This window comes from Squalius cephalus (assembly GCF_949319135.1).
Source record: "Squalius cephalus genome assembly, chromosome: 21".
Lineage (NCBI taxonomy): Eukaryota > Metazoa > Chordata > Actinopteri > Cypriniformes > Leuciscidae > Squalius > Squalius cephalus.
The window spans coordinates 2129229-2155828 of record NC_137142.1 but is presented as its reverse complement, the minus strand read 5'-3'; the positions used below and the strand labels follow the sequence as shown (position 1 = coordinate 2155828).

At 37.4% G+C, this 26600-nt stretch overlaps 1 protein-coding gene across 1 annotated transcript; it reads left to right on the top strand.

The window, feature by feature from the left end:
* On the top strand, window positions 1-26089 carry LOC307149268 (uncharacterized protein). The gene is made up of 16 exons (XM_079855505.1): window positions 1-311; window positions 762-832; window positions 3488-3603; window positions 5032-5157; window positions 5250-5389; window positions 5504-5588; window positions 5694-5829; window positions 6614-6807; window positions 10509-10634; window positions 10726-10865; window positions 10978-11062; window positions 11168-11324; window positions 16802-16995; window positions 20404-20557; window positions 22657-22784; window positions 25168-26089. The coding sequence occupies exons 2-16, from the start codon at window positions 766-768 to the stop codon at window positions 25477-25479; spliced, it is 2160 nt and encodes a 719-aa protein (XP_079711631.1). The 5' UTR covers window positions 1-311; window positions 762-765; the 3' UTR covers window positions 25480-26089.
* Window positions 26090-26600: the final 511 nt, after the last annotated feature.

The following is a 26600-nucleotide window of genomic DNA, read 5'->3' as shown; positions in this document are numbered from 1 at the left end:
AGAAGAAGCTGTTCCGTTCCTATGGTTCTTCCCTCACAAATATACGCGAATCCCGCGGGGGGGTTGTAAGACTTTCATGAGGACACAGCATTTACCAGTTTATTTACTTTATAACGCTTAAAATAAACGTTAGGTTGTTTTTCTTTAACCCCAACCACTGGGTTACACATATTGGGTCACCGCTGGGTTAATTTTACATTGTTGGGTTATTTTTAGTAACAACCCAGCTTTTGGGTTAAACACTGTTCCCGCTGCGACGGTTCGAATTTTAACGGTCGAGTGACAGTCAACAATATACATGAATGTGAAAGGTAAGTCATATCGTTTTATGATGTATAACTCTTATAACATTAGGTATTGTGTATTGAGACGTTACATTTTGTATCATTAAGTTGTAAATCAGTTTTGTTGTCCTCTATCGATTGTATTATCACAGTTAGCTCGCTAGCAGTAATAGAGTAATTAGTAAAAAAGACTAGCGAAACAATTTAGATGTATTACTTAACGTTAACAATAATAATGCCTGCTTACTTATGTCGATAAACTATAAGTAGGTCAATATAGCATTCCGCCATATTTACTATATTCCGGACTGCTATTTTTCCATACTGCCACTACAATTTATGTATTGTCATGCATGTAACTGTATTAAAAATGTATTACAGAAGAGGAACAGCCTATTATAGTCATTGTACTTATAAAACTACGTCTGTTTTTGCATTTATAATGTGTTGTACTGAATGTGTGTACTTCTGTTTTAGAGAAATGGATTCCTATGTGAAGGAAAGACTACAACAGTGGAACCTCTGCCATTTAATTGAAACATTTCAAGGTAAGCTATTTACATTAGTGATAAATGGGTCATTGACAAGTAAAGCTTAAAAAAAAGGTGTTTTAAAAAATATATTTTCAGAACAGATATAATGCATATTTTTGAGTCATGAATAGGGTTGCCAATTTATGGAAAGGAAAATAAGGGACAATCGTGGTTCTTTATGGGAAAATAAGGGACACTCAAAATATTTGTACTGCACCACACAGTGCATATCAATTTAGCTTCTGTAGTTAAAATGTGTACAAAAGATGTCTTAAAGGTTCTCAGACAAACACATTTGGGTCATTTCGTGGAAAAATCAAACAAATTTCAGAAACTTTCCCGGCTCAAATTTTAGTTTTTGTTAACGTAAATGAAGAAGAAAGCCAAAATAGTAGGCTACATGTGATGGATGTATATTTACTGAGTAATTTACAGTTTTGTAAAATGGGTCAAAATGACAATTTTCACCTGAGATTTGGAGTCAGATTACAGGGGGGTTAAAATGACCTTAGAACTGCATCATTATTTTACTTTTACAGAGATTGTCAGGTCTATTTAGCTAAATCGGTTGACTTTAGCCATCTTCGTTTCATTATAGCTATGCTATGCCAACGGTGACATTTTAAAAATGGGAAAAAGCACTAGGCTACTTTTGTTTTTTGCCCAAAGTTTGCATGCCTCCAACTCATATTAAAAATATCTTAATATCCTTTTAGATTCTAATTCTTTACACACTTCTTTTGGTTTCTTAATTTTTAAGGCCGAATATGGTTAAATAAATAAATAAGTCCCAATATATAGGGATGTTAATGTGGGTCCATGAGTAAATTAGTGCATATTTTCAATGGTCGCACATTTTCTGAAGAAAAAATAATGTTGAAACTATAAATGTATTCTATCAACACAATTGAACATTACTGAGTGCCATAAATAGTATTTTTCCAAAGTTTGTGTGCCTGTAACTCTAAAAGTAATACATTTATCTTAATACTCTTTTATATTCTCATTCTTAATAAACTTTTCTTTTGTAATCTTAATTTTAAAGGCCCTATATGATTCAATCCCAGATATAATGTGGCTCCATGTTCAAATTGTTGAATTTTACCCATTGTCTATATATAGCTACACCAATGGATATTACTGTATCATCAACCTCTATTCAAAACGATAAACATAAAAGTTTTTTTTTTTTTTTGTCAGGAAGATACATAAGTTACATTAAAGATTTGCGCAAAACTTTTGCGATTTTTTTTTTCTTTTCTAAATATTGATAAAAAACTTGCGAAATGACGGCGTTTCCATTAACCGATGTTATGCAACTAAAACGTAATTTTTTCCTCTCGCGATAAGTCATTCCAAAAATCATGGCAACGGACGTTGTTAAGTTTATATATATCACAGCCACGTACCGCACTAGACGTTATTATTATTAATGGAAGGAAACGTAGGCGTGTTATCCAAGCATTAATGGCAAGGAAAGACCCTTATACTGTGTCTGTGAGCGGCACATATGAGGTGTTTCTGGGTTTTTCTCACTCATTTCTGCTCCGAGGTCTTGATTGTGGCATTTCTTTGAGGTTTAGAATCCAGTATTTCTGTCATTCTTTTGTCTTTTATGAATTTAATGAAGAACTCCGTCTCATATTCTGTCCAAACACACCGCGCCTTCTAAGTCAGGTGACTGTAAATGCGCAAAAACTGTTTCCATGGCAGTTTTGCGAAATATTTCTTTTTCGAATTGCCTGAAAAACCACCTCATGCGAGCGTAAAAACTTTTTTGCGATAAATGGGAGTTTTTGCGAAATTGACGTGTTTCCATTAAGCCTATTTTCAATTCGCAATTTCAATTTGCGCAATTTGAAGGGTAATGGAAACGCGGCTATAGATGGCATAAAATTTAAAAGCACAATAACTGAACCTGAACGTCTTTGAAATTACAGCCAAAAAAAAAAAAAAAAAAAAAAGCATTTATATGGCACTTAAAATTTTTAACTAGGCCTAAATGTTTTTGCAACCATGTATGAATAAATGAAAAGTGCATACTTTCCAGATAAAGAGAACTTAGATGATTAGTATGGGCTGCTTTTGGTGCTTGAGATTTTATTGGTTATTTTGTGTTTCAATAACAAGGTCCAACCAAGTAGCCTACGGTACAAGTTACTTTAATGTAAAATGTTTTTCTCTTTTTAACATTAACTTACAATAGTGAAAGATTTTTGATAACGCCTTCCCTCAGGTAGATTGCATGTTTTCTTGTGTTGCTGGACTCATGAACAATAATCACGTTGTTTGTAGATTTGTCTAAAAGAAATGGTTAATTCTCAATTTAGAGTGTATGCCTGAAAATACAGGACAAACTGCGTTCCGTATGGCTTTCATACGGGACACTTCATTGATGCCTTAAATACGGGAAGATTCCGTATTAGACGGAACGGTTGGCAACCCTAGTTATGTGTTTAAACAAGTTTAAGTTAAAAACATTTCATTAAGGTAATTAAGATAACAAAACAAAAAAAATATGTATTATTTAAATGTACTAAAAACTATTTCAATCCAAATAGGTTTTATAAGATAAAGTGATATATGTCATGCATTTATCAAATTATTTTAAAAGGGAAATAATGCACTAGGACACAAAATCTGTTCTTTTTCTTGTTCATCTCAACACAGAGGAAGGAGTGGATGAGGAAAGTTTCATGCTTCTGGATGACGCCAGCATTGCCGCTCTAATTCCAAGAATTGGTTTCAGGGTTAAATTCAAGAAATATCATTCAGAACTTCTGGGAGTAAGTTCACACTCACTAAACCATGATAGCTTTTTTGATCACATGTTTCAAGTGCAGTCAGTCTGGTTTGGGGAAAAACAAAATAACTTTTTGCACATCCAAATTTGATGACATTAACACGATGTTATAAAAATGCAGAACATTCAGTTTCTTATGGTCATAGAAGAGACATATTCCAACACAGTCATCAATTAATTACATGGTGAAGCAAACCGCTTCTTTGATCACTGATATTGTAAATAGCTTGCTGACCATGACAATAGCTCTTTTGCATCGACTTGCTCACTCAGATCATCCTAATGTCAGTACCATAAACAATCAATCTGAGAGAGCAGCTGGACTACTACTAAAACAGGGTTTTTCATTTAGTCAGAGACTTTGCCGTTTCCATGCATTTCATATGTGGAGCGTTTGGATGCAGTTACTGGCAGCGAGAGACAGATGGCAGTCCAGGACAACTTTCAACATGTTCTTAAAAATAAATGCTAGAATACTAGTGCCCTCGAATGACCAGCCACCTTTGTTCTAAACAACTCTGCATTCTGCTTGTCCTGTATGACACACAGGCACCAAATGATGCTGTGCGTTCAGCTGTCTACAGGCTGGTTGTTTAAGAAGGAAACTATGTTGTTGTCCCTGACCAAGTTGTGGAAGCACTTGGTTGTCTGTCAGTGAACTGTATGTTTTTCACCCATTACATTAGGGGTGGGCGATATGATCTAAATCTTATATAAAAAATGTCATGATTATCACAATTTTCAATATAATTAAAAAAACTAGCCTAAAACAAGTGAACACTGATAAAGAAAGAGCAAAGAAAACAAACTACAATAGAACATATTAGATGCATGAAAAGACATACCTGACAAACTTCAAGAACTAGAAATACTACATAAAAAGTAGTAGGCTAATCAAATGTATAAAAAACTGCATGTGTAAATATATATTTATTCTTATTAAAGTTACTAAAGTGATTCAGTCAAGACATTTTCTCTTTATTTTGTTTGATTAACATTAATAAACGACAGAAGGTAAATTTCGAAGTCGTCACTTTAAGACCGACTTCACGGATCCATTATACTCGTGTGTTTTCTTTCTCAACTGTTTACGTTCACTTTAAGACATAAATTACTGTTTACTTGCAAACACGTGGTCACTTTGACGCATATTAAGTATGTGTATTTAACCGTTCAAGCCCACTTTGTCATGCATCTCTCAGACAGCGCTGAGAAACAGAGGGCGAGCACATATACTGAAATGAGTTCTGCTTCAACGATTTAAAATATGTTTTTAAACCGCAATGCTTAAAAACGCATGCAAACGATAAGCTTTCATGACTGCGACAAATTCTGCATAGCTGCACTGAAGAATCTTCATTTTATAGCTGATAATGTCTGATATTTACATTCTTTTTCCCCTTTTAAACAGTCTCTGGGCAATAGCCCTGTCAACAATCAATCATGTCCCAGTCAATCACCTATGAGGAATGACCCACCAACCCCAGCACAGATAGTACTGGAAAGCTGCCAAACAAGAACAAGCAACTCAACCTTTGTAATAGCACGTCTTTTGATACACTTGAACTTTAATTTTATGCTGTTCTTTTATTATGTTTAAGAACAAATTTAATGTTTTTCTTTTCACAGGATATACGAGAAATACTGAGCAATTCTGGCGGATCAGCGTTATTATCATCTTTAGACAGAGACGGGCACCTAAGCCTCAAGGAGCGATGTCAGATGGTGCGGTTGTTGGTTTCTCATTTGATGGAAAGGTTTGGGGAAAAGTGAGTAGAGGTATTATTAAATAATAAAATCACTTGACCAGTGGAGATGAATTAAAAAACTGGCCTATATGAACGATTCATATGCTTGTTTGTATTGCTTGTTTCTTTGTATAGCCCAACAGCTGAGGTCAAAAAGGAGATGGCTTTGGCAATAACTGCCCAGTTTCCTTGTCTGAAAAGCAATGAGGGATACGGATATGTGAGTTCTGCTGACACAATCTGATTAAAAGATAATCAAGGGCTGATAAAGAGACTTAGTTCCCACTTTATTGTGACAGTGATTTATTTATACGTTTTGTTGCAGGAGGTATGGTATACACCTTGTCGCTATCGTCACCCTGCAACCGGGTATCTAGAAGAAAGACTCCGCAACGTGAGGAAACGTCTGAGGAAACAGCCATCCCAGAATTCCTCTTCCCAAACCAGTTTTCCACTGCCAGGTACAAACTAGGGATGGGTGATACAATAAAGCAAAGGTACAAATAAAATAAACTGTTTTTCAGGTAGGTCTAACATTAGTTTTCAGGAACATGCATTGAATAAATTAATCAAATGTAAAATAGCATTGCATATTTGACTGTATAAATTAAAGATTAATCCTTATTAAAGTTACAAAAGCTATTCAATTAAGAGCAGTGAGTGATTTGCTTTTATTTAGTTAACATTAAAAACATAGACATCAGGAATATTAGGTTGTTGTCACTTTAAGACATAATGCACTGATCCAGTGCAGTGATACTGTTACACATGCGTTGTCTTTCTCAGCTGTTTATGTTCACTTAAGACATACTTAAGGTTTGCTAGGATACTCGCCAAGACTGGCATGTCGACACAATTTTTGTGTCAATTTGTTTTTGCGCTTAAAGGTGTGTGTAAATTAAGTGTTATCTCCAGATGCTGCCACCCTCATTAGGCAAAGTTTACAGATTGCCTCATTAATGTTTGCAGGTTTCATATTAGCATTGGGTTTAAATCCAGAATATTGCCAAAGAAGCACTTTTACATTTAGCTTTGAAAACAAATCTTCGCCATCGTCTAGTCAATCAGCTCGCCTCACTCTCGTCATGTGATAGATGAAATCTGACTCTTGCTGCTGATCTGTGATTCCGACTCTCATTCGGCTTTCTTTCTCTGTTATCTTGCATTAATAAGCCTCTACTATCTTTCCTGCTTGTGGTTGCCAGATGTTCATGATTTTATTTTAATGTGTTTTAACTTCAATAGAGTCAGAGTTGTCTTCGACTGACATTCACACAATGCTTGAGTGGCTGAAGAACAATAGAGGCCCTCAAAACCAAGCCATGGAGTTCATGGGACAAACAGCACCTCATCGAGCTGCATGGATTCGATCCTCTGGAACGGAAACCATAGAAGAAATCGATGGAGAATATCCCAAACTTCACGACTTTCCTGGAATGGTGAGTATAATGATGTGCAGGATAGGGAATTTTCTGATGGGTTTTAGTCTAGATGTAAACTTACAGAGTGTGTCTGCTTCACGAACAGTGCTAGGAAAACTATTCCAAAGTTTAGGTGCTAAATAGGAAAAGGATCTATCAATCTGCAGTTGGTTTTGATATTCTAGGTATTATAAACTGGACAGAATTTTGAGGACTATAAACGTGAAGGACGATAATGCATTAAAGGGGACCTATTATGCACCTTTTCACAAAATGTAAAATAAGTCTCTGATGTCCCCAGAGTGTGTATGTGAAGTTTAAGCTCAAAATACCCAACCGATAATTTTTTACAGCATGTTTAAATCGTCACTTTTTGGGCCTGAGAAAAACGCACCGTTTTAGTGTGTCCCCTTTAAATGCAAATAAGCTGCTTCTGCACGGCACAGGGGGCGGAGCCTCACGAGCTCGCGCTCAGTGTCAGAACAATCTCATCTCACGGAAAGATGATAATATCAAAACAGAAACTCACAGTAACAGTGTTCATTTCGACCCGGAGTCGGACAATAATGCCTACAGAGTAGTGCTGTATGGAGATGGAACAGGTATAGTTTAGTTTAATTACGGTTGTAACCTATTTGTCATTGCTTGTATCCACTATTAATACAAGCCTGCTGTAGCAGACCCCGTCCGAATGATGACCAAAAATATACTGATGAGTTTAATAAAGTTTATTGTACATCACACAAAAGATGAAGCATCAGTTTTACTCCAGAAAATCACCGTAAGAGCTGAGTAAACACAGCATAAGAAGTGCGTAAGTACATAAACAAAATTCAGTAGAGTTGAGGGAGCATTCTCTTCGAATACAAAATGAATCCACCTCGTCTTCAGCGGCTGGCTCAGATTTCGGGAGTAAATAGAGAGAGAGCTATGTGAATTAAAGGAGACATATCATGCTTTTAAATCGTTCCTTTTTACATATAAATCATACATTTGTGGTCTATATAAAGCGGAACTGCAATGCTTGGGTCTGAATTCCTCATTATTATAGCTCCACAGGCCCCTTTTCTACCCCTTTTCTGATGTGCGTCTGAGAGCAACTCGTTTTGGTGCGGTCTCTTTAAATACAAATGAGACACTTCATACCCCGCCCCCTCTCCAGGATGCAGAGGTGACACTCGGTTCAACTCCACCCCCGTTCGGCCATTTTTGTAGTTTGATAGCAGAGATACGATTATCTAGCGGCACAGAAACTTTTGTACATCCAAGATTTGTGTCAACACAGAAAACATTTCATCATTGGATAGTTTTTTCGTTTTATTAAAGTGTTGTTTTATGTCAGCTTAATGCCTGGAACGCTTTTCAGAAAAGATAAGGCAACTTATTTAGCACAATTCACACGGTAATTCAGGAAAAAATATCTCAGAATGCTCCACATGAAACTTTGGTCTTCCGACCTTTTACCACCGTGTCAATTTATTTTGATTAATATGTGTGAGGGAGAGAGAGAGCAAGACAGCGCCTAGTTTAGAGACGGTAAGTCTTGTTTACACTTTCGCCTGGCTCCGAAGAGAGAGCGAGTGCGTGCGCGCGACCGGGTCTCTCTCTCTGCTCGTTCTTTCAGTTAAACATGCGCCCTGTCACAAGCGCAGCAGTTCATCTACATTACTCACCGATCAAATAAGACTTTGGCGGGACAAAAAAATCGCTTTGGCGGGCGCTAAAACAAGTTCAATGCAGGAAAAACCCTGTTGTTGCTGAAGTAGTTATCCTTGAAGTGCTTCGCATTCGCGCACACAAAAATGACTTTATGGGTACATTTCCGTTAAAAATAAAACTCAACCAGGCACTTCGAAGAGGTTCTGATGCTGGGAGACGGTGTAATGAAGCGTGTGGGTTACTACATCCAACAACCGAACATTTTGACTTACCCTCTCGTAAGTTCTGCATCCTTTAGCTTGGACTACAAAATCACAGCGAGAAATAAAAATGGCGGATTGCTCGAAGTGTTGAGCCGGTAGTCGATGTCCTTATTTGGCTGTTCCGCTGCAAATACTGTGACGTAATTGTTCACAAAACATCATAGAGAATAGAAAAATCGGAACAGGTTGAAAAATAAGGCCAAAACAGAATATAAAGATATCAACGAAACACCTGAAGAGACTAATTTCAAATTTTCTATACTTCTAAACACTAAAAATATACAACAAAATGCATTTAAGGGCTAAAAAAGTGGATTTAGCATGATATGTCCCCTTTAATACATCCAGCAACACAACACCTACAATGCTTGGGAGACATCTCATCAGTGCAGAAATGGTGGATGTGTACAACTCACTGTGAACTCGATCAGGGCGGGTCTATGTTAAAACAGCAGTATCTGTCAACACTCGTGGGCGGGGCCTGTGGCTGTTGTGACGTCACACCAGCCCCATGGCTGAAACAGGTCGTTGGGAGACACTGCTTATGATTTATGGGGATTAAAAAAAAAAATGAGTGAGTGGATTTTTATCACTATAGGGTGGTTGTGTACACACACTGCCAACACACATTTATGTCCAAACACCATGCAGAAGTGAATTTTGCATAATAGGTCCCCTTTAAGAGCTCGGTCAAGTACTGGGAAGCTAAACCATTTAGAGCTTTGTAAGTAATTTGCAAGTTTTCAAAATGTATACAGTGTTTAATAGGGAGCCAATGCAGTGTTGACAGAACCGGGCTAATATGGTCATACTTCCTGGTTCTAGTACGAACTCGAGCTGCTGCGTATTGGACCAGCTGTAGTTTGTTTATTATGCGTGCAGGGCAACCACCCATAAGAGCATTACAATAATCTAACCTTGAGGTCATGAACGCATGAACTAACTTTTCTGCATTTGTCACTGAGAGCATATGTCGTATTTTTAAGATGGAAGAATGCGGATTTACAGATGCTAGAAATGTGGCTTTCAAATGAAAGATTGGTATCAAAGAGCACACCCAGGTTCCTAACCGACAACGAAGACTTGACACAGCAGCCATCAAGTATTAGACAGTATTCTAGGTTAATTCGTGCAGAGGTTTTTGGTCCAATCGTTAGCAACTCTGTTTTTTCAGAATTAAGTAGTAGGAAATTACTAGTCATCCAATTTTTTACATCAGCAGCTAATTTTGTGAATTGGTTAGTTTCGTTCGGCACGAAGAAATATAGAGCTGAGTATCATCAGTGTAACAGTGAAAGCTAATGCCATGCTTCCAAATGATATCTCCCAAGGGTAGCATGTACAGCAACGGTCTTAGTACTGAGCCTTGAGGTACTCCATACTGAACTTGGAAGATGCCAAGAAGAGGTTTATATCCCATCTTGGGTCAAGGTTAATGGCACAGTATATAGGCCAGGGATGACTGTTTTTACGCTCTGCACTACAGATAGAGATACTCAGTTTTGTTGTATTAAGAAAAAAACACTGTTAATGACAAAGTGAAGCTAATAATCCAGAGATGGGTAACAATTCGTTTCAGTCATTACTTTGCCTACAGTATGTTGTTGTTCCTGACCAGGTTTGATAAGCACTTAGTGTCAGTGAACTGCATGTTCTCACAGAAAATACAGATGTTTCAGAATAGGAAAGGGTGAGGCATAGCTGCACTGAAGAATCTTCATTACAGCTACACATCGTTGTCATTGCATTGCTAATAACGTCTGATATTTACTTTATTTTTATTTATTTTTTAAACAGTCTCTGGGCAATAGCTCTGTCAACAATCAATCATGTCCCAATCAATCACCTATGAGGAATGACCCACCAACCCCAGCACAGATAGTACTGGAAAGCTGCCAAACAAGAACAAGCAACTCAACCTTTGTAATAGCACGTCTTTTGATACACTTGAACTTAAATTTTGGTAATTGTTTTATTATATTTCAGAACCAATTGAATTTTCTTCTTTTCACAGGATATACGAGAAATACTGAGCAATTCTGGAGGATCAGCAATAATATCATCTTTAGACAGAGACAGGCACCTAAGCCTCAAGGAGCGACGTCAGATGGTGCGGGTGTTGGTTTCTCATTTAATGAAAAGGTTTGGGGAAACGTGAGTAGAACTATTAAATGATAAAAATCACTTGACCAGTGGACATGAATTAATAAACTTGCCTATATGAACGATTCAAATGCTTGTTTGTATTGCATGTTTCTTTGTATAGCCCAACAGCTGAGGTCAAAAAGGAGATGGCTTTGGCAATAACTGCCCAGTTTCCTTGTCTGAAAAGCAATGAGGGATACGGATATGTAAGTTCTGCTGACACAATCTGATTAAAAGATAATCAAGGGCTGATAAAGAGAATTAGTCCCCACTTTATTGTGACAATGATTTATTTATACGTTTTGTTGCAGGAGGTATGGTATACACCTTGTCGTTATCGTCACCCTGCAACCGGGTATCTAGAAGAAAGACTCCGCAACGTGAGGAAACGTCTGAGAGGCCAGAAACAGCACAGCAATCCACAGCCATCCCAGAATTCCTCTCCCCGACCCAGTTTTCCACTGCCAGGTTTGTGCTAGGGATGGGTGTTTATATGCAAAGGGTTTTAATGTGCAGAGAAAATGCTGTACGTTAGCTGTTTAGACAATTTGCATGGCATAAAACTCTCTAATTTTACTGTAAAATGAAAGGGATAGTTACCTTTATGCATTAGGCAGACGCTTTTATCCAAAGCGACTTACATTGCATTTCAAGGAACACATTTACATTCTTATCAGTTTTTGCTTCCCCTGGGAATCAAACCCATGACCTTGGCGTTGCAAGCGCCAACGCTCTACTGTTTGAGCTGCAGGAAAGCTTAATTGTTCACCCAACATTAACTGTCATAATGTCTCCTATGCCATTCCAACTCAGTGTTATTTCATGTCTTTAGTGAAAAACGACACCAGATCTGAGGCAGAATATCTGGGCAATTATCTGTATTCCAAGTCCTCTGCAGTCATACGGTAGTTTTATGTAAGGGACACACTGAAGCTTGACTGTTAATCTTCACCTTAGTTTTCAAATATCATGTTTTTAAAATAGATTAAAATTGGTTTTATCATTTTTAATTTAGAGATTTTAACCTCAAGATGGAAAGTTATCATCTGTTTTTTGGTTTAAAATGTAATGTTTATATTTTAATCTTTTTTGCACATAGTGTATAGCATAGCCTAATAGATGCGTTCACTACATGCACTATATTGCCAAAAGTTTTGCGACGTCTGCCTTTACATGCACATGAACTTTAATGACATCCCATTCTTAATCAGTAGGGTTTAATATGGAGTTGGTCAAACCCTTTGCAGCTATAACAGCTTCAACTCTTCTGGGAAGCCTTTCCTCAAGATTTAGGAGTGTGTTTATGGGACTTTTTGAGCATTCTTCTTGAGGTCAGGCACTGATGTTGGACGAGAAGGCCTGGCTGGCAGTCTCCGCTCTAATTCATTCCCAAAGGTGTTCTATTGGGTTGAGGTCAGGACTCTGTGCAGGCCAGTCAAGTTCCTCCACACCAAACTTGCTCATTCATGTCTTTATGGACCTTGCTTTGTGCACTGGTGCACAGTCATGTTGGAACAGGAACATCCCCTAACTGTTCCCACAAAGTTGGGAGCATGAAATTGTCCAAAATGTATTGGTATGCTGAAGTATTAAGAGTTCCTTTCACTGGAACTAAGGGGCCAACCCCAACCCATGAAAAACAACCCCACACCATAATCCCCCCTCCACCAAAACGTTGGCTGTTGAGTCAATAAAAAAAAAACAAGACGACTTTGCGCCAAACAACGCCTCCTTAGATGTTCTAAAATGATTGTAAGCCACGGCTTCACTGGGCTTTATTATTGCTTTTTTAAACTGTTATAAAATGGGCTAAAACAGGGGTTAGTAAATGATGACATTATTTATAAAAAAAGAAAAAGAAATTGTGCCTAGGGCTGGGACGGTTACCGCATTACCGCAATACCGTGGTCACGTGACGCCTACCGCGGTCTGAGCTCGTCACCTCCATCACCGCAAAAAAAAAAAAATTAAAATTAAACACTGGCCTTCACATGTGTTCACGTTGTGTCTAATGACATGGATTCATTGATTCTAATGACATGGATTGTGTCTAATAACAGTGTCTTACATGGATTCAAGGTTTTCTAAACAAAACTTATCATCAAAAGATGGAGCAAATCCGACCTTTCGCAAGTTGGGGAGCGCAATGTTCCATGACACATAATAACATTCCATTCGTAGGCTATTGAAAATAACAAAAAAAAGTCAATATCAAAATAAACACCCTGTCCAGACTCCCAATTATATTGCAAATGTCTTATAGCCTATAATTTGAAGCCCCAAAAGCAGGACCTCAGCTTTTAATTGCACGTGCTTATTTAACACAATTCTCTCACGTGAAGACCGCGTTTGTCAATCCTCGTGGAGTCGTGGCAAGTGCACAGCACCAGAGAGTAATCTTGACAGCACTTGCAAGAAAATGGATAAGTAGGCTACATAATCAAATTCACAAATATTACACCATTTAAACATTATTAAAAATAGATAGGCTACTGAGTTACTAAAACAATCTTTGTCAAAGAATACACTTGTATGTTCACAGTTTGAACGTTCTTGTTTCCATTTGTTTAATTTCAAGATCTGAGGTGAATTATCCATTGTTGCTTTTACAGCTACAAAGCTGGAGCACTAAATGATATTCAAAGTCACATTGCATGCTTTTATGTTAACATTAAATAAAGCACATAAACAGTACCTGAGATTATCATTGTCACACTTTGTTTATTCCAGCCGCGACATCGCAAAAAAAAAAAAAAAACTGGGGGAGGGGGGTTGAGGTTTAAAGCGGTTTAGCGCTATACCGCGGGAATTTCTTGCTTTTCAACCGCAGTAAGAAAAAATCCATACCGCCCCAGCCCTAATTGTGCCTATGGTAAACAAGAGCAGTGGTTCTCAACTCTGGTTCAGGAGTATCCCCAACTGTACTTATTTTGGGTGTCTTCCTTATCTGACACCCATTTCCCATCTTGGAGTCTTTATTAATGTTGCATTCCATTAACCCCGGAAGTCGGAGCTGGGAATGATGTCACACCCGAGTTGATGCTTGCTCTCTCGAAATGCAAACAAACATACAACATAAAGTAGCTGTGTTTAGCACAGATAATGGCTGAAGTATCATATCCACAAATAGAGGTTGGATAGTACTGTGTGCACCACTTAGGTTGAGACACAGACAAACGGAAGTGCTAATAAACAAAATATTACTACTGTTTTACTACTGTTGATGCTCTGAGCAGCCATATTGCGGGGTCTTAAAAAGTCTAAAATTCTGAACTTTCAATTTAAGGCCCTAAAAAGTCTTAAAAACGGCCAGATTTTCATCCTAGGTCTTAAATTTCATTTAGTCAGGTCTAAAAAAGTGTTAACCCTCGTTCATTTCCAGAAACGCTGGCCACAGAAAGTTATTACAAAGTAGCAAAAAAGTATGGAGTTGTAGCCTACAAAGCGGAGCCCTAGAGCAGGGGTCTCCAACACGTCGCTCGCGTGCTACCAATAGCTTGTGGCTTGATATGAGCTAGCTCGCCAGAGGCCGTTCACATATCGCGTCTTTTGCACGCTCAAGTTTGTTCAAATGTAGGTGCACGGCAAGCGCGCTCATAATTGAAGCGGCGTGCTCATTTTTTTACCAGGCGCATCGCTATGAAAAAAATCTAAACTTTTCAGAATGCCGCAAACGCACCGCAGGTCATGTGACAGGAACCAACCAATCACCCCTTTCCATAACAACATTGAAAGCTCAGTCAACATGAAGGATGGGGGTGCACCCAAACACTACTAATAAATATAAGCTAATGTGTAAATGTCAGTAATTTATCTTTTTTGACTCATTCTTTTTATAAAAAATTATTTAAAGGCTGAAATATGAGGTTTATCTTTGTATAAAACCTTTTTTGTCAAAACTTTATTTGAACTTGTACATGTTAGTAGATAACATGTTGCAAGACACTCTTTTAAAGTCTGGCCATCATTTTTAATGGTATTTTAATGTTTACGTAAACAAAAAGTGCATATTGATGCTAATCAATTTATTTGCTGTTTTTCGACATAAAACTTGTTGAATTGACTTCATTCTGTAGTATTAGTACTTTTTGAACAGGATTCTGTGATAACCGTGATTAATTTTGGTCACTTTAATCATCTCATCATTTCCTCTCTAGTTATGATCAACTATGATCAACTAAAACAACAATAATTGTGTTCTTACAGCATAATATACAAGAGTACAATTTTCTATTAAAAATATATCTACCTCTCCCTCTCTCTCACACACACACATCAGATAATCCTAGATAGATAGATACTCTAATGATCCCGAGGTAGCTATCTATCTAACTTGGATAATGTGTCATATAGGTCTTAAATTTCAATCTTTATGGTCTTAAAATGTCTTAAAAAGGTCTTAAATTTGACTTACTGAAACCTGCAGAAACCCTGTATTGGATTATGAATTTGGGGTTGTTCCAGTTCCTCCAAGTTTCCCATTTGGAATTCTGACTTGAGGGGGCGTTCCTACCAGTTTCCCAATTCAGAGTATAAATGAGACTCTCCATAACGTGCTGATAATTTGAATCGGGTGTGTTTCTTTAGAGAGACAAAAATTATTATTTTGATTTATTTTTAAATGATTATTTTTGTTGTCGATTAATCTAACGATTATTTTCCCGATTAATCTAATGGTTATTTTTTGGATTAGATGATTCATCCTTTGGCTAACTTTCCAATAAATAATAAGTACAACTTCTACCATTAGTGTTTCAAACGTTTATTTAATAATTTTCTAAAAAATACTTTGAAACTGTGACATCCTTTTGACATCCTTCTTCCTGAGAAATAAGCAAACTCAAAAATAGCATCAGTATCATATTTAAACATGAAATCTATGAATGCTAACAATATAACAGCTGTAGTGCATCTGTATATTATTTTAATATGAAATCTATGAATAATGACAAATAATTGTATTTCAGAAAGGGTAGTGTATTTATGTCATTTTATTATGAAACATACGAATGCAGGAAGCATTTTAAACTTTTTCAACTAATGATACCATTTATCATAAAATGTAAGATGTATACATTCACAGTGTAGGCCTAATTAGGAAGTGTGTTGTTTACTATAATCTGTTATTTATTACCGTAGTTGGGGAGTATGATTTACTTCATTGACTAGTCAATAGTAAATGGAAATGCACTTGTATTTATGTGCAAAAGGTTCACATACACTAGCTTAATGCCTAGTGTTTATAAATGTAACGTAAGTCGTTTATTTTTAAAGTCTACATGTGCATACACAACTTAAAACAACTGGCAAATGCACTGAAAGCATTGTTGCAAGATTAAAGTTGAAGTTATAAGTTAAAGTCCGTTTTGTTGTCACCGTAATAAAGTACATCTGCAACGTTAGCGATTAACATTAGCGTTATTACCTAGTACACCGAGAGCTTTAGCTCTAAGGAGACTTCGATGAGTTTTTGACCAAAACACAGCAGGTAAGAACGCAACAACTCCCAAAACTCGCTGTAATAAATGCTAAGTTACTTACCCAGCTGGCTCGTCGTTTTGAGGTCGGAGAGTCCCAGGATGTTTTCTTTTAAGGTGCTCGTACGTACACAGCAGTTGGTATGCCATTTCAGCTTGAACAAAGTGAACAAAGCACCATTTTATTTGGCCTCAGTTTACAGCATTCCCACACTATTGATGATCGTGGCCTGGATCGTGTGATAGATTCTCATTTTCACCATGCCCAGGAGCAGTATTCGGCATTATTCAAGATAAACGTAAATAATGTGACGCGTCAACGTATTTTCGTAGTCGACATAATCGATGACGTCGACGCGTCGTTGCAGCCCTTGTGAACTCCATAACCAGGTTTGGCAAACACTGACGTGTTGTTTTTTGTTTTATATAGTTGTCTTCCCTCATTTTAATGTGTTTTACCTTCAATAGAGTCACAGTTATCTTCGACTGTCATCCAAACAATGATTGAGTGGCTGAAGAACAATAGAAGCCCTCACAGTCAAGTCATGGAGTTCATGAGACATACAGCACCTCATCGAGCTGCATGGATTCGATCACCTGGGACAAAAACCATAGAAGAAATCAATGGAGAATATCCCAGACTTCACGACTCTCCTGGAATGGTGAGTACAATTTTCTGAAGGGTTGTTTTAGCATGTAGTAGCCTGGGAAAACCCAGACAATTTAGATTTGCTCTGCAAGTAGTCTGGCAAAGAGCTCATTCAAGCCCATTTCTAATCCATCGAAATCGCGGCACCAATCAGAAACGTTGGGGCGGGCTTTACACGATGACGATCGTTCTGATTGGTTTTAGGTCTATCCAATTGTGCCCATTGAGCGACGTCCATTGGTGAAGCGCAGCAACTTTTAACCCTCTGGAGTCTGAGGTGTTTTTGGGGCCCTTGAGATGTTTTGACATGACCTGACATTTGTGCTTATTTCAGCTACTTACAACATACTATTGGCCAACATGTAATTTTGTTGTATTCAGCACAAACTCTGCTACAATAATATGTGAGCAAAATGGATGTACATGTTTGCATTTTATAGAAAAAAAAATGATGCGTGGTTAGTATGTTTTGGGAAAAACATTGTCACTGCAATAAGGCCATTTTACACATACTGAATAGTTTTCCATAAGACTTTGGAATTACTATTCTTGTAGGCTAGAATTTTTTCTACAAAATGAGGTGAAAATCATTCTGACCACTCTTTCACAAACAACAATATAACGATTTTAATTTTGCATGTCAGTTTTTGTGTCAGCACTGCTGTATGCGTGGGCCATGAATATTAATGTGATTCACACCAGGGGTGTGACTAAAGACACTCCCCCCATGGCTAATGGGCCATCAAGGTGCTGTGAGGCAGCCTGAACAAAGAATGATGATCTAAGAATGATTCACTGATGAATAAAAAGTTAAAAAGAACAGCATTTATTCAAAATAGAAATCTTTTCTAACAATGGAAAGACTTAAAGTTATTACTATCACTTAATACATCCTTTCCAAAAAAGAAAGAAAAAAAGACCAAACTTTTTATCAAAAATATTTTTATTCAAAGAATCCTGAAAAAACTATTACAGGTTATAAAAAATATATATTAAGCAGCACAACGGTTTCCAACACTGATTTAAAACTCATTGCCGTTTTCTGTGACACACCACAGAGCTCTGTTATAAGTTGCTCCATAAACTCTTTATTGGACAAGTTACCATGTAGCTCTTTGTGCACAATGAAAGAGCTGGTGGAAGCAATGTCCAAGAAGTGTAGAAAAATCTTACTGTACCACTTCATGGTTATGTGCTGTGTTGTGTAGTACTGTAACAGCTGATCAGACAGGTCAACACCCCTCATGTGTTTGTTGTAGGCAGTCACAGGTGCAGGACATGGAAATGTCTTTGTCCTCCATGTATCTGTTTTCACCCTCATCTGCGCAGTGTCTCCTGTATAAGCAGAATGGATGTTTTTTGTCATTTCACACAAGAATAGGTAGGCTACTTTTATATTATGACGATGTAAACACAATTAGGCTACATTTCATCTGTAAAATATTACGTCTATGCACTTACTCGGTATGATTTCTCGATCGCACTGAGAACTGAAGGTTCACATTCCTAAAAAACAACATCAAAATAAAACTTTTAGCATACATTATACAAAGTAAACTGCTGAGCAAGTGATGGTTATGGACGAACAATGTATAGTTGATGGGCCATAGAATGGAGAAATATCTATTTATGGGCCATAGACCGCGTCACCGCGAGTATCTGTTGATGGGTATCCGCACGCATTTAGTGACACACGCAATGAACGGATCGTTCGCGAACGACACACATCACTACATTTCAAACATTTACACCTGTATTCACAAACATCTGTGCATAAGGCAGTATTGAAGCGTGTCTTGGCTAACCAAAATCGAGCATTTATATAAAAATATAATGTAGACAGTAGGCTATCACATATTTTACCGGAGGCTGAAACATATTTGCACTAAATCACATTAGCAGATATTCGCAAACAAGCTACATTACGCATAAAGAAGTATTTTAGCATTATAATCAGTGTCATAAGCTAATCAAAACTGAGTGAAATATATATGAAGTATATCAATTTAGCACTGAAAGGTTGCCTACCAGTCTAGTTCACGTTTTAACATGTTTCTGTCTATTTATAGATGCATATACATGTACGATATTAGGCTTAGTTCATGTTTTTACTCCAAACTCATTTCATAACATACATTTTAATCTGGCACTGCCAGTTTAACATGTCTTACCTTAAAAATCTTCTCATCTTCAAATCGCGTTCTTCTGAGGTAAATCCAAGGTAAACAGCACAACACAGCACAAACGTCTTCAAACTCAATGAAAAGCAGAGAGGAGTAAGTTCCCGAAGTCTCTGGTTCTTTGTTTTGAGGTGATGAGGGCGTTTACAGGTCTGCGTTCTGCCGCGTGGATCATTTGAATGTCAATCGCTCGTGCACGCGTGGGTGTGGTCACATTATAGTTAATTAGGATGTGTTTGAGAAACTGTACATGCCGCTGCTTTCTTACGGATTACTTAAACAGAGAATATTTGTTTTTTATATAATTTACATATTTTAAAAATAGAGACTCCAAGCGTTGTATAGACATGTGTTTTAAGTCTGTGTGACAAACATTCGCTGAGTTACAGGTCATTTTCTGTCGCGTTTCAGAATGAGTTTCACATTGAGAGAGACGGCAGAACGCGCATCATGTTTATTTTTCTTTATTTGGCGAAAAGCACAACACTTTGTTTTTATTATGAGTATGCACAAAAAAAAATACACACTTAACAGGATCGATTGATGTACAACACAAGCATATAAGATAAAAATTAATATTAGAATTTAGATTTTTTTTTTGCACTGATAAGGAAAAAAAACGAGCCTATCACGCCGGCGCGATAGCCGACCTCAGGGGGTTAAATGCATTATTATATTTAAATTGCAAACACATGAGGACAGTCTCCATGAAAGACCCACTGGCAGATGAACGTGCTACTACATTTCTCTCCGAAACGGTAGGAAATTAAATTAGATTTAATAGAGGATTTTAACTGTGACAAGATGATTGACAGGGCAGTTTAAGTGACAGGATGCACGCGACAGATCCGTCCGATAAAGATGACGAAGTAGTGTGTCCCAAAGCTTGCCTACTTTTTTGCTACACATTCAAAAGTAAATACCTTTTCTTCACAAAAAGAGTACATACTTTTATGGCGTAGTGTAACTTAGGCGAATTGGGACGCAGCATATGGCTTTACACAATGCCGATCGCTCTGATTGGTTTTAGGTCTATCCAATTGCGCCCAGAGGCATTTGAGCGACGTCCGTTGGTGACGCCCCTTTGGAAATGAGTTATTAATGAAGCTTTGCCAGACCATAACTCAGTTACTACTGAGAATGTTCTGGTTTTAACCAGGCTAAGCATGTAATAGAAATCTTCATCTTATTCATTCTATTGTTACTTGCAATCTAGCATTATTATTGTTGTTTTTATCTAGATATTACAGGACTTTGAAGTTGTATTCCCTGACCATGCTGACCGCCTTTATGAATTTTGGGCTCCTGTCTTCACTGACCGGATTTTACTTTTTACAAAAAAAGAACCCAAGGCTTCTGACGTCCTTCCAGAAAATCTGGAAACACTGCCAATAGGTAGGACATCCTATTAAAATCACACACAGAATACCATGCTTACTATAGCTCTCTAACATGCATTGTTCTGACTGGTTGACTGAGGTTCTAAGTGGTTGAATTTTCATAACTGCAAGTTAGGGTTAAAATATTAGTTCAATTCAGAATTAAAGTTTCCTGATGATTTACTCTCCCCCTTATCATCCAAGATGTTCATGTCTTTGTTTCTTCCCTCGAAAAGACATGAAGGTTTTTGAGGAAACCATTCCAGGATGTTTCTCCATATAGTGTCTTCAATGGGGTCCAACGGGTTGAAGGTTCAGATGTGAGTTTCAGTGCAGCTTCAAAGTCTCGACATGATCCAGCCGAGGAATAAGAGTCTTATCTAGACAAACCAGCGGACATTTTAGAACAAAATAAACATTTATATACTTTTAACCACAAATGCTCTTCTTGCACGTCCACGACTTCACACATTACGTAATCACGTTGAAAGGTCACGTGGAAGAACAGACCCAGTGTTTACAAAGCGAATGTGCAAAGACTAAGTCAAACAGCATTTACAAAAAAATAAATAAATAAAAGGCAAAACAACGATGTCGGATGATTTTGAAGTTGGAGGAGAAAATTAGATGTTTTTGCCCTTCCCTACATTTTTGAACCGGAACACGCGTGACCTTTCAACACGATTACATAATGCATCACAGCTAGTGCAAGATGAGCATTTAAAAAAGTATATAAATGTTAATTTTTTTTTTTTAAATGTCCGCTGGTTTGTCTAGATAAGACTCTTATTCCTCGGTTGGATCGTGTCGAGACTTTGAAGCTGCACTGAAACTCACATCTGGACCTTCGACCCGTTGGACCCCATTGAAGACACTATATGGAGAAACATCCTGGAGTGTTTTCCTCTAAAACCTTCATTTCTTTTTGACTGAAGAAAGAAAGACATGAACATCTTGGATGACGTGGGGAGAGTAAATCATCAGGAAATTTTAAATCTGAAGTGAACTAATCCTTTAAATGCTTCCCAGACAGCAACATAGTGTCGATCCACATCTGGGCCGTGTGGAATCCACGTGTAACAGATGTAGGCCGGATCTGGGACGATACTATGTTCCTGTCTGTTGTCCACAATTTCCTTTTTGAAGTGATTTAAATCATATTTTAAGCAATTTAAAATCATCATGGTGAACAGTGCACATCTGAAGTGTCTCAGCTGAAGGAAATAATCCATTATTTATCGGCTTTAATATATCGGCCACATTTTCTTATCGGGCCGATAACGATGACATTAAAAATGATCATATATCGGCCAATAACGATATGGTGGCTGATATATCGTGCATCCCTAATATATGGCTTATCAAACAAGAAACAAAGTAGGTTGGGACATGATTTTATCCACTGGTTGTTGATTGTACTGTGAAAAGTGGGTGCTCCATACTAGGATGGAGGCAGATCTGTACATGCTAGAAGGCATTACAAAGAGCATTGCAATAGTCTAGTCTGGATAAAACAGGAACTTGGACAAGAAGTTGTGTTGCTCCAATAGGAAGGGCTTGACCTTTTAAATGTTGTACAAGGTAAATCTGCATGATCGGGCAGTTCTAGCAATGTAGTCCGTGAAGCTTAACTGATCGTCAGACGTAACTCCACGATTCCGAACTTGAAGGTGTGATTGTTGGTGAAGTGTTAATGTTCACTGGAACCACGCACACGAGTTGTATGTCATCAGTGTAGCAGTGATAAGAAAAGCCATGTGCTTGAATGACAGATCCTAGTGATGACATGTAGATGGAGAAGAGGAGTGGTCCCAGTACTGAGCCCTGAGGCACTTGAAATGACGTCACATCAGTTCGTTCTTTGATTTCGCTTGAAGTATATCGGGGCCTTCATGCATACATGGATTAACCATTCACAATAGTAACCAGTAACCTGAATTAAGAAAATAAATGGGGTCAATTTTGATTTAATTTTGACCTCAACAGAGGTCTGACTAACTTTTTGTTGTTTTTTTTAGGCTGTTTCTAAGTGCGTATGAAAGAAGGTTGTAGAGATGACAACTGTAAGCTTAACTTTTTTCTGATTTGTTTGCTCTGTAAACTTGTCGTTCAAAGATGTTCGTGGAGAAATTGCCTTAAATTGCCTTCCTGTCATCCTGCCGTCATCGCCATATCGCACAAATGAGAAAATTGTGCGTCCAACATATGCTGAAATGAAGCGCAGCTTCATTGACATTCAACCTGTAAGTAAAAGCAACACTGCAAAGTCAGCTGTATTAAATTACACTGGATCCATATGGATCCATTCCTCCTCTTTCCTTCAGGGATTGTGCTTGTTAACAGCAGGCGTCATGACTAATGTTCAATCATCACTTTAAGTAGTCCAGTCATTTTATGAAAAAAGGTTGAACAAATTGCAACAGAAGCAAACTCAACTGATTTTGTATCCTCAATATGCCCTGAGTAAGGAAAAAAAAAAACCCTGAAGAATCCCATTAGGGGAAGTTTTGAAAAAGACCCAAATATAGCCTATTCATACGCCTATTCATTCCTTCTCTCGCGTGAATAGGCTAAAAATTTTAACCTTTAGATATCACCATGAAAATTACTGAGTTGATTACTTACAACAAGACTTTTACTTACAACAAGACATTTGTTAACATGGACAAACGGTGCATAATCTAATTACGTATGTGCTAATTTGCATAAATACCACAACAGATCTAAACATTGGGTAAAGCCAGGTGAAAATCTCTTGTTGACACATAACAGTAAAATACTTAATGTTAAAGGAGAACTCATTTTTTTATACATTTGGAGTGCTGCCAATACAGAGAACAACGACAAAAATCGGTGTTGCCTACACCGTGTTATCCTCTTTTTAAAATTTGCACCCTGTTGACTTCAATGGGGCAAGTACTAAACCTGCTTTTAGCCTCTTAACATCCTTGATGTGTCATTACAAGTGCACAGGTCATGTGAGTGATTCCTTCTGAGTGAACACGAGTGAGTGACTGCAGTAGATGTGAAAGATATGTATAAAAATGATGTTATTTAAGCCAGCGCAAATACCTGTATTTACATCCTGTTTTTCGTTTGAAGTCCAAAGTAGTCGATTGCCGAGTTCACGCGCATAGGTTTAGTTACCTATGATCACGCGCGTGAACTCGGCAATCGATTACTTTTTTCATAAGGTTTAGTACTTGCCCCATTGAAGTCAACAGGGTGCGAATTTTAAAAATAGAGTAACTCGGTGTAGGCAACACCGATTTTTGTCGTTGTTCTCTGTACTGACAGCACTCCAAATGTACAAAAAAATGAGCTCAATGTTAAAATTGACCGGAGTTCTCCTTTAAGGTCTGAATAGAACCCATTTAGGCTACCTATGAGCATTAATACGTAGAGGCAGGAAGAAGTACTTTAGAAACCAGCCTTTATTAATTTTTCAGAGATGGGGTTTGGGGCTGGGTCTGTGGGAATGTTTCTGGGGATTCACTTTTTATTTTGCCTACCTTTTGTCTTCTGCATTCTCCTTACCATTGTCTCCTGTTCTTCCCTCAGACTCGTCCCCCAGAAACAGTCCCACGGACCCAGCCCCAAACCCAATCTCTTAAAAATTAATAAAGGCTGGTTTCTAAAGTAATTCTTCCCGCATGTTAATGCTCATGGGTAGCCTAAATGGGTTCCATTCAGACCTTAACATTAAGTCTTTTACTGTTATGTGTCAACAAGAGATTTTCACCTGGCTATACCCAATGTTTAGATCTGTTGTGGTATTTATGCAAATTAGCACATACGTAATTAGATTATACAGCGTTTGTCCATGTTAACAAACAATTTAAAAAAAACTTGTAATACATTTTTTGTTTGTCTTGATGTAAGTAATCAACTCAGTAATTTTCATGGTGATATCTAAAGGTTAAAATGTTTATCCTATTCACGTGAGAAGAATGAATAGGTGTATGAATAGGATATATTTGGGTCTTTTTCTAAACTTCCCCCTAATGGGATTCTTCTGGGCTTTTTTCCCCTTACTCGGGACATATTGAGGATACAAAATCAGTTGAGTTTGCTTCTGTTGCAATTTGTTCAAGGTTGACCCCCATTTTGGCTTAAAATGACTGGACTATAGGGGCTGTTTGCACAACACCGTTTTCAATGCGTTTTGGCCGTTCGTTTAAACGACAATGGCGTTCTGGGCGCCTGAAAACAAACTTTTGAAAACGGGTTTCAAAGTGCACGTTTTTGAAAACCGTCTCCGTGTAAACGATGACGTCATGCACATGCGTATTACGTGTTTAATCTATAGTGTTTCATCGCCATCTACTGGCCTGGCAGCAGAATACAGCGTTTTTAGCGTGTGAATGGGGATCGTTTTGACAATGGTGTCGTCTGCACGCGGGAAAACTCAAGGAAAAACGTCTCCTTTTTTAAGCATATCGTTGTCGTGTAAACCTACCCTTAGAGTGAACCTTTTATTTAATTCTACAGCACTGCTTCAGTGTTACTTTTACACAGTGTAATTTAACACTGCTGACTTTGCTTGGATTCATTTGTAAACATGTATTGTACCCATGGAATATTGTCACAATGTATGTCAACTGAACTTTTTTTATTCTATTTAAGGTTGGAACTAATATGGTTCATTACCTGGACAGCGAGACGAGCCCGGATCCACATGTGTTGGTGCTTGGGGACAAAGGGAACTTCTCCGAAGTGTTTGTCATTTTCAACGGGGAGGCAATTGAACAGGAGACTTTAGTTCAAGCTGTGGATTTATGTTTCAAAATGTTTCATGTCTATGCCATGAACTATCCAAAGCCCTCTGCTCCCATTTGGGAGTTTTTGCAGCATGCCATCTTTAAAATTCCTGGAGGAATCCCTTCAACACACTGCTGCCTCCTTAAAAACTTTGTTTTTAGCGTTACTGATCATTAGTAGGTCCGGTAGTCAACAGATGCATTTGTAGTTTTATCACTATGTATTTATAACCCAATGCATACAGTGTTGTCCTTTCAATTGAAGACTACATTATCTGCGGGAGCCCCTCAGTGTTCATCCTTTATCTTTTGAAATATAGAATGAAGAACTTGTGAATAACCAAAAAAGAATCTAGGGAATTCTGTATTTATCTGTAAACAACATTAAATAAATAAGCAAACAACTTAATTAGCTTAATCGATGTTCGTTCCTCTTCTTCTAAAATGAATTTCTACTTATCTTCAATGTTGAAGATCAAAATCTTTATGGAAATCACATTTGTATGAGGAGAATTATAATAAAAAACTACAAAATTATTCTTTCTGAAACAGACCTTATCTTTATAAATAGTGGGAAATATTTTATTCTAAGGATGTTATAGTGCTAAAAGAAAAAATCTTTAGTGGTAAAATATATTGTATATTAAAAATATTTAACGTAAATAAATCGGTCATCAAATGGAATCCATATTTACAAGATAAAAACTGTTGGCAATGCATAACATCTACATTTATCCAAGATGCTCAAGACCACACATTTATAAATGACGTTCAAGGAAATGATTTACTTTGGGTAATATTTTATTTGCTTGATTAACTTTTCAAAACCATTTTAATACATACATTTTGAAAGTCTCAGAAATGAAATAAAATACTGTATAAAAAATACTACAGGTCTAAATTGTGTTTAGTTCAAAATCAGTTTTCCTGTCTTCTAAAAGTAGGAAATGAGACAGACACACACACACACACACACACAAGACAAAATGTAATCATAAATCAAATTGTCACTTGTTTCTGAGGGTGCGTGTTCAAATGAACGTGTCATTATAGGCTGAGAATAATTCAGGTTTGTGAGTATATTGGTAGTGATATATCTTTGGATGGATGTGACTTCATTCCTTTGCATGTCTTTCAGAGAACCTTCTAAAACATGAACCTGCACACACACACACACACACAGATCACTTTTCAACAATCATTTAGAACACAATTTGTGGGTAACATGATGAAAAAAACATGCTATCATTGATCTCGTCTATAAATTCATCTATATCTTAATGACATTCAAAATTCTTT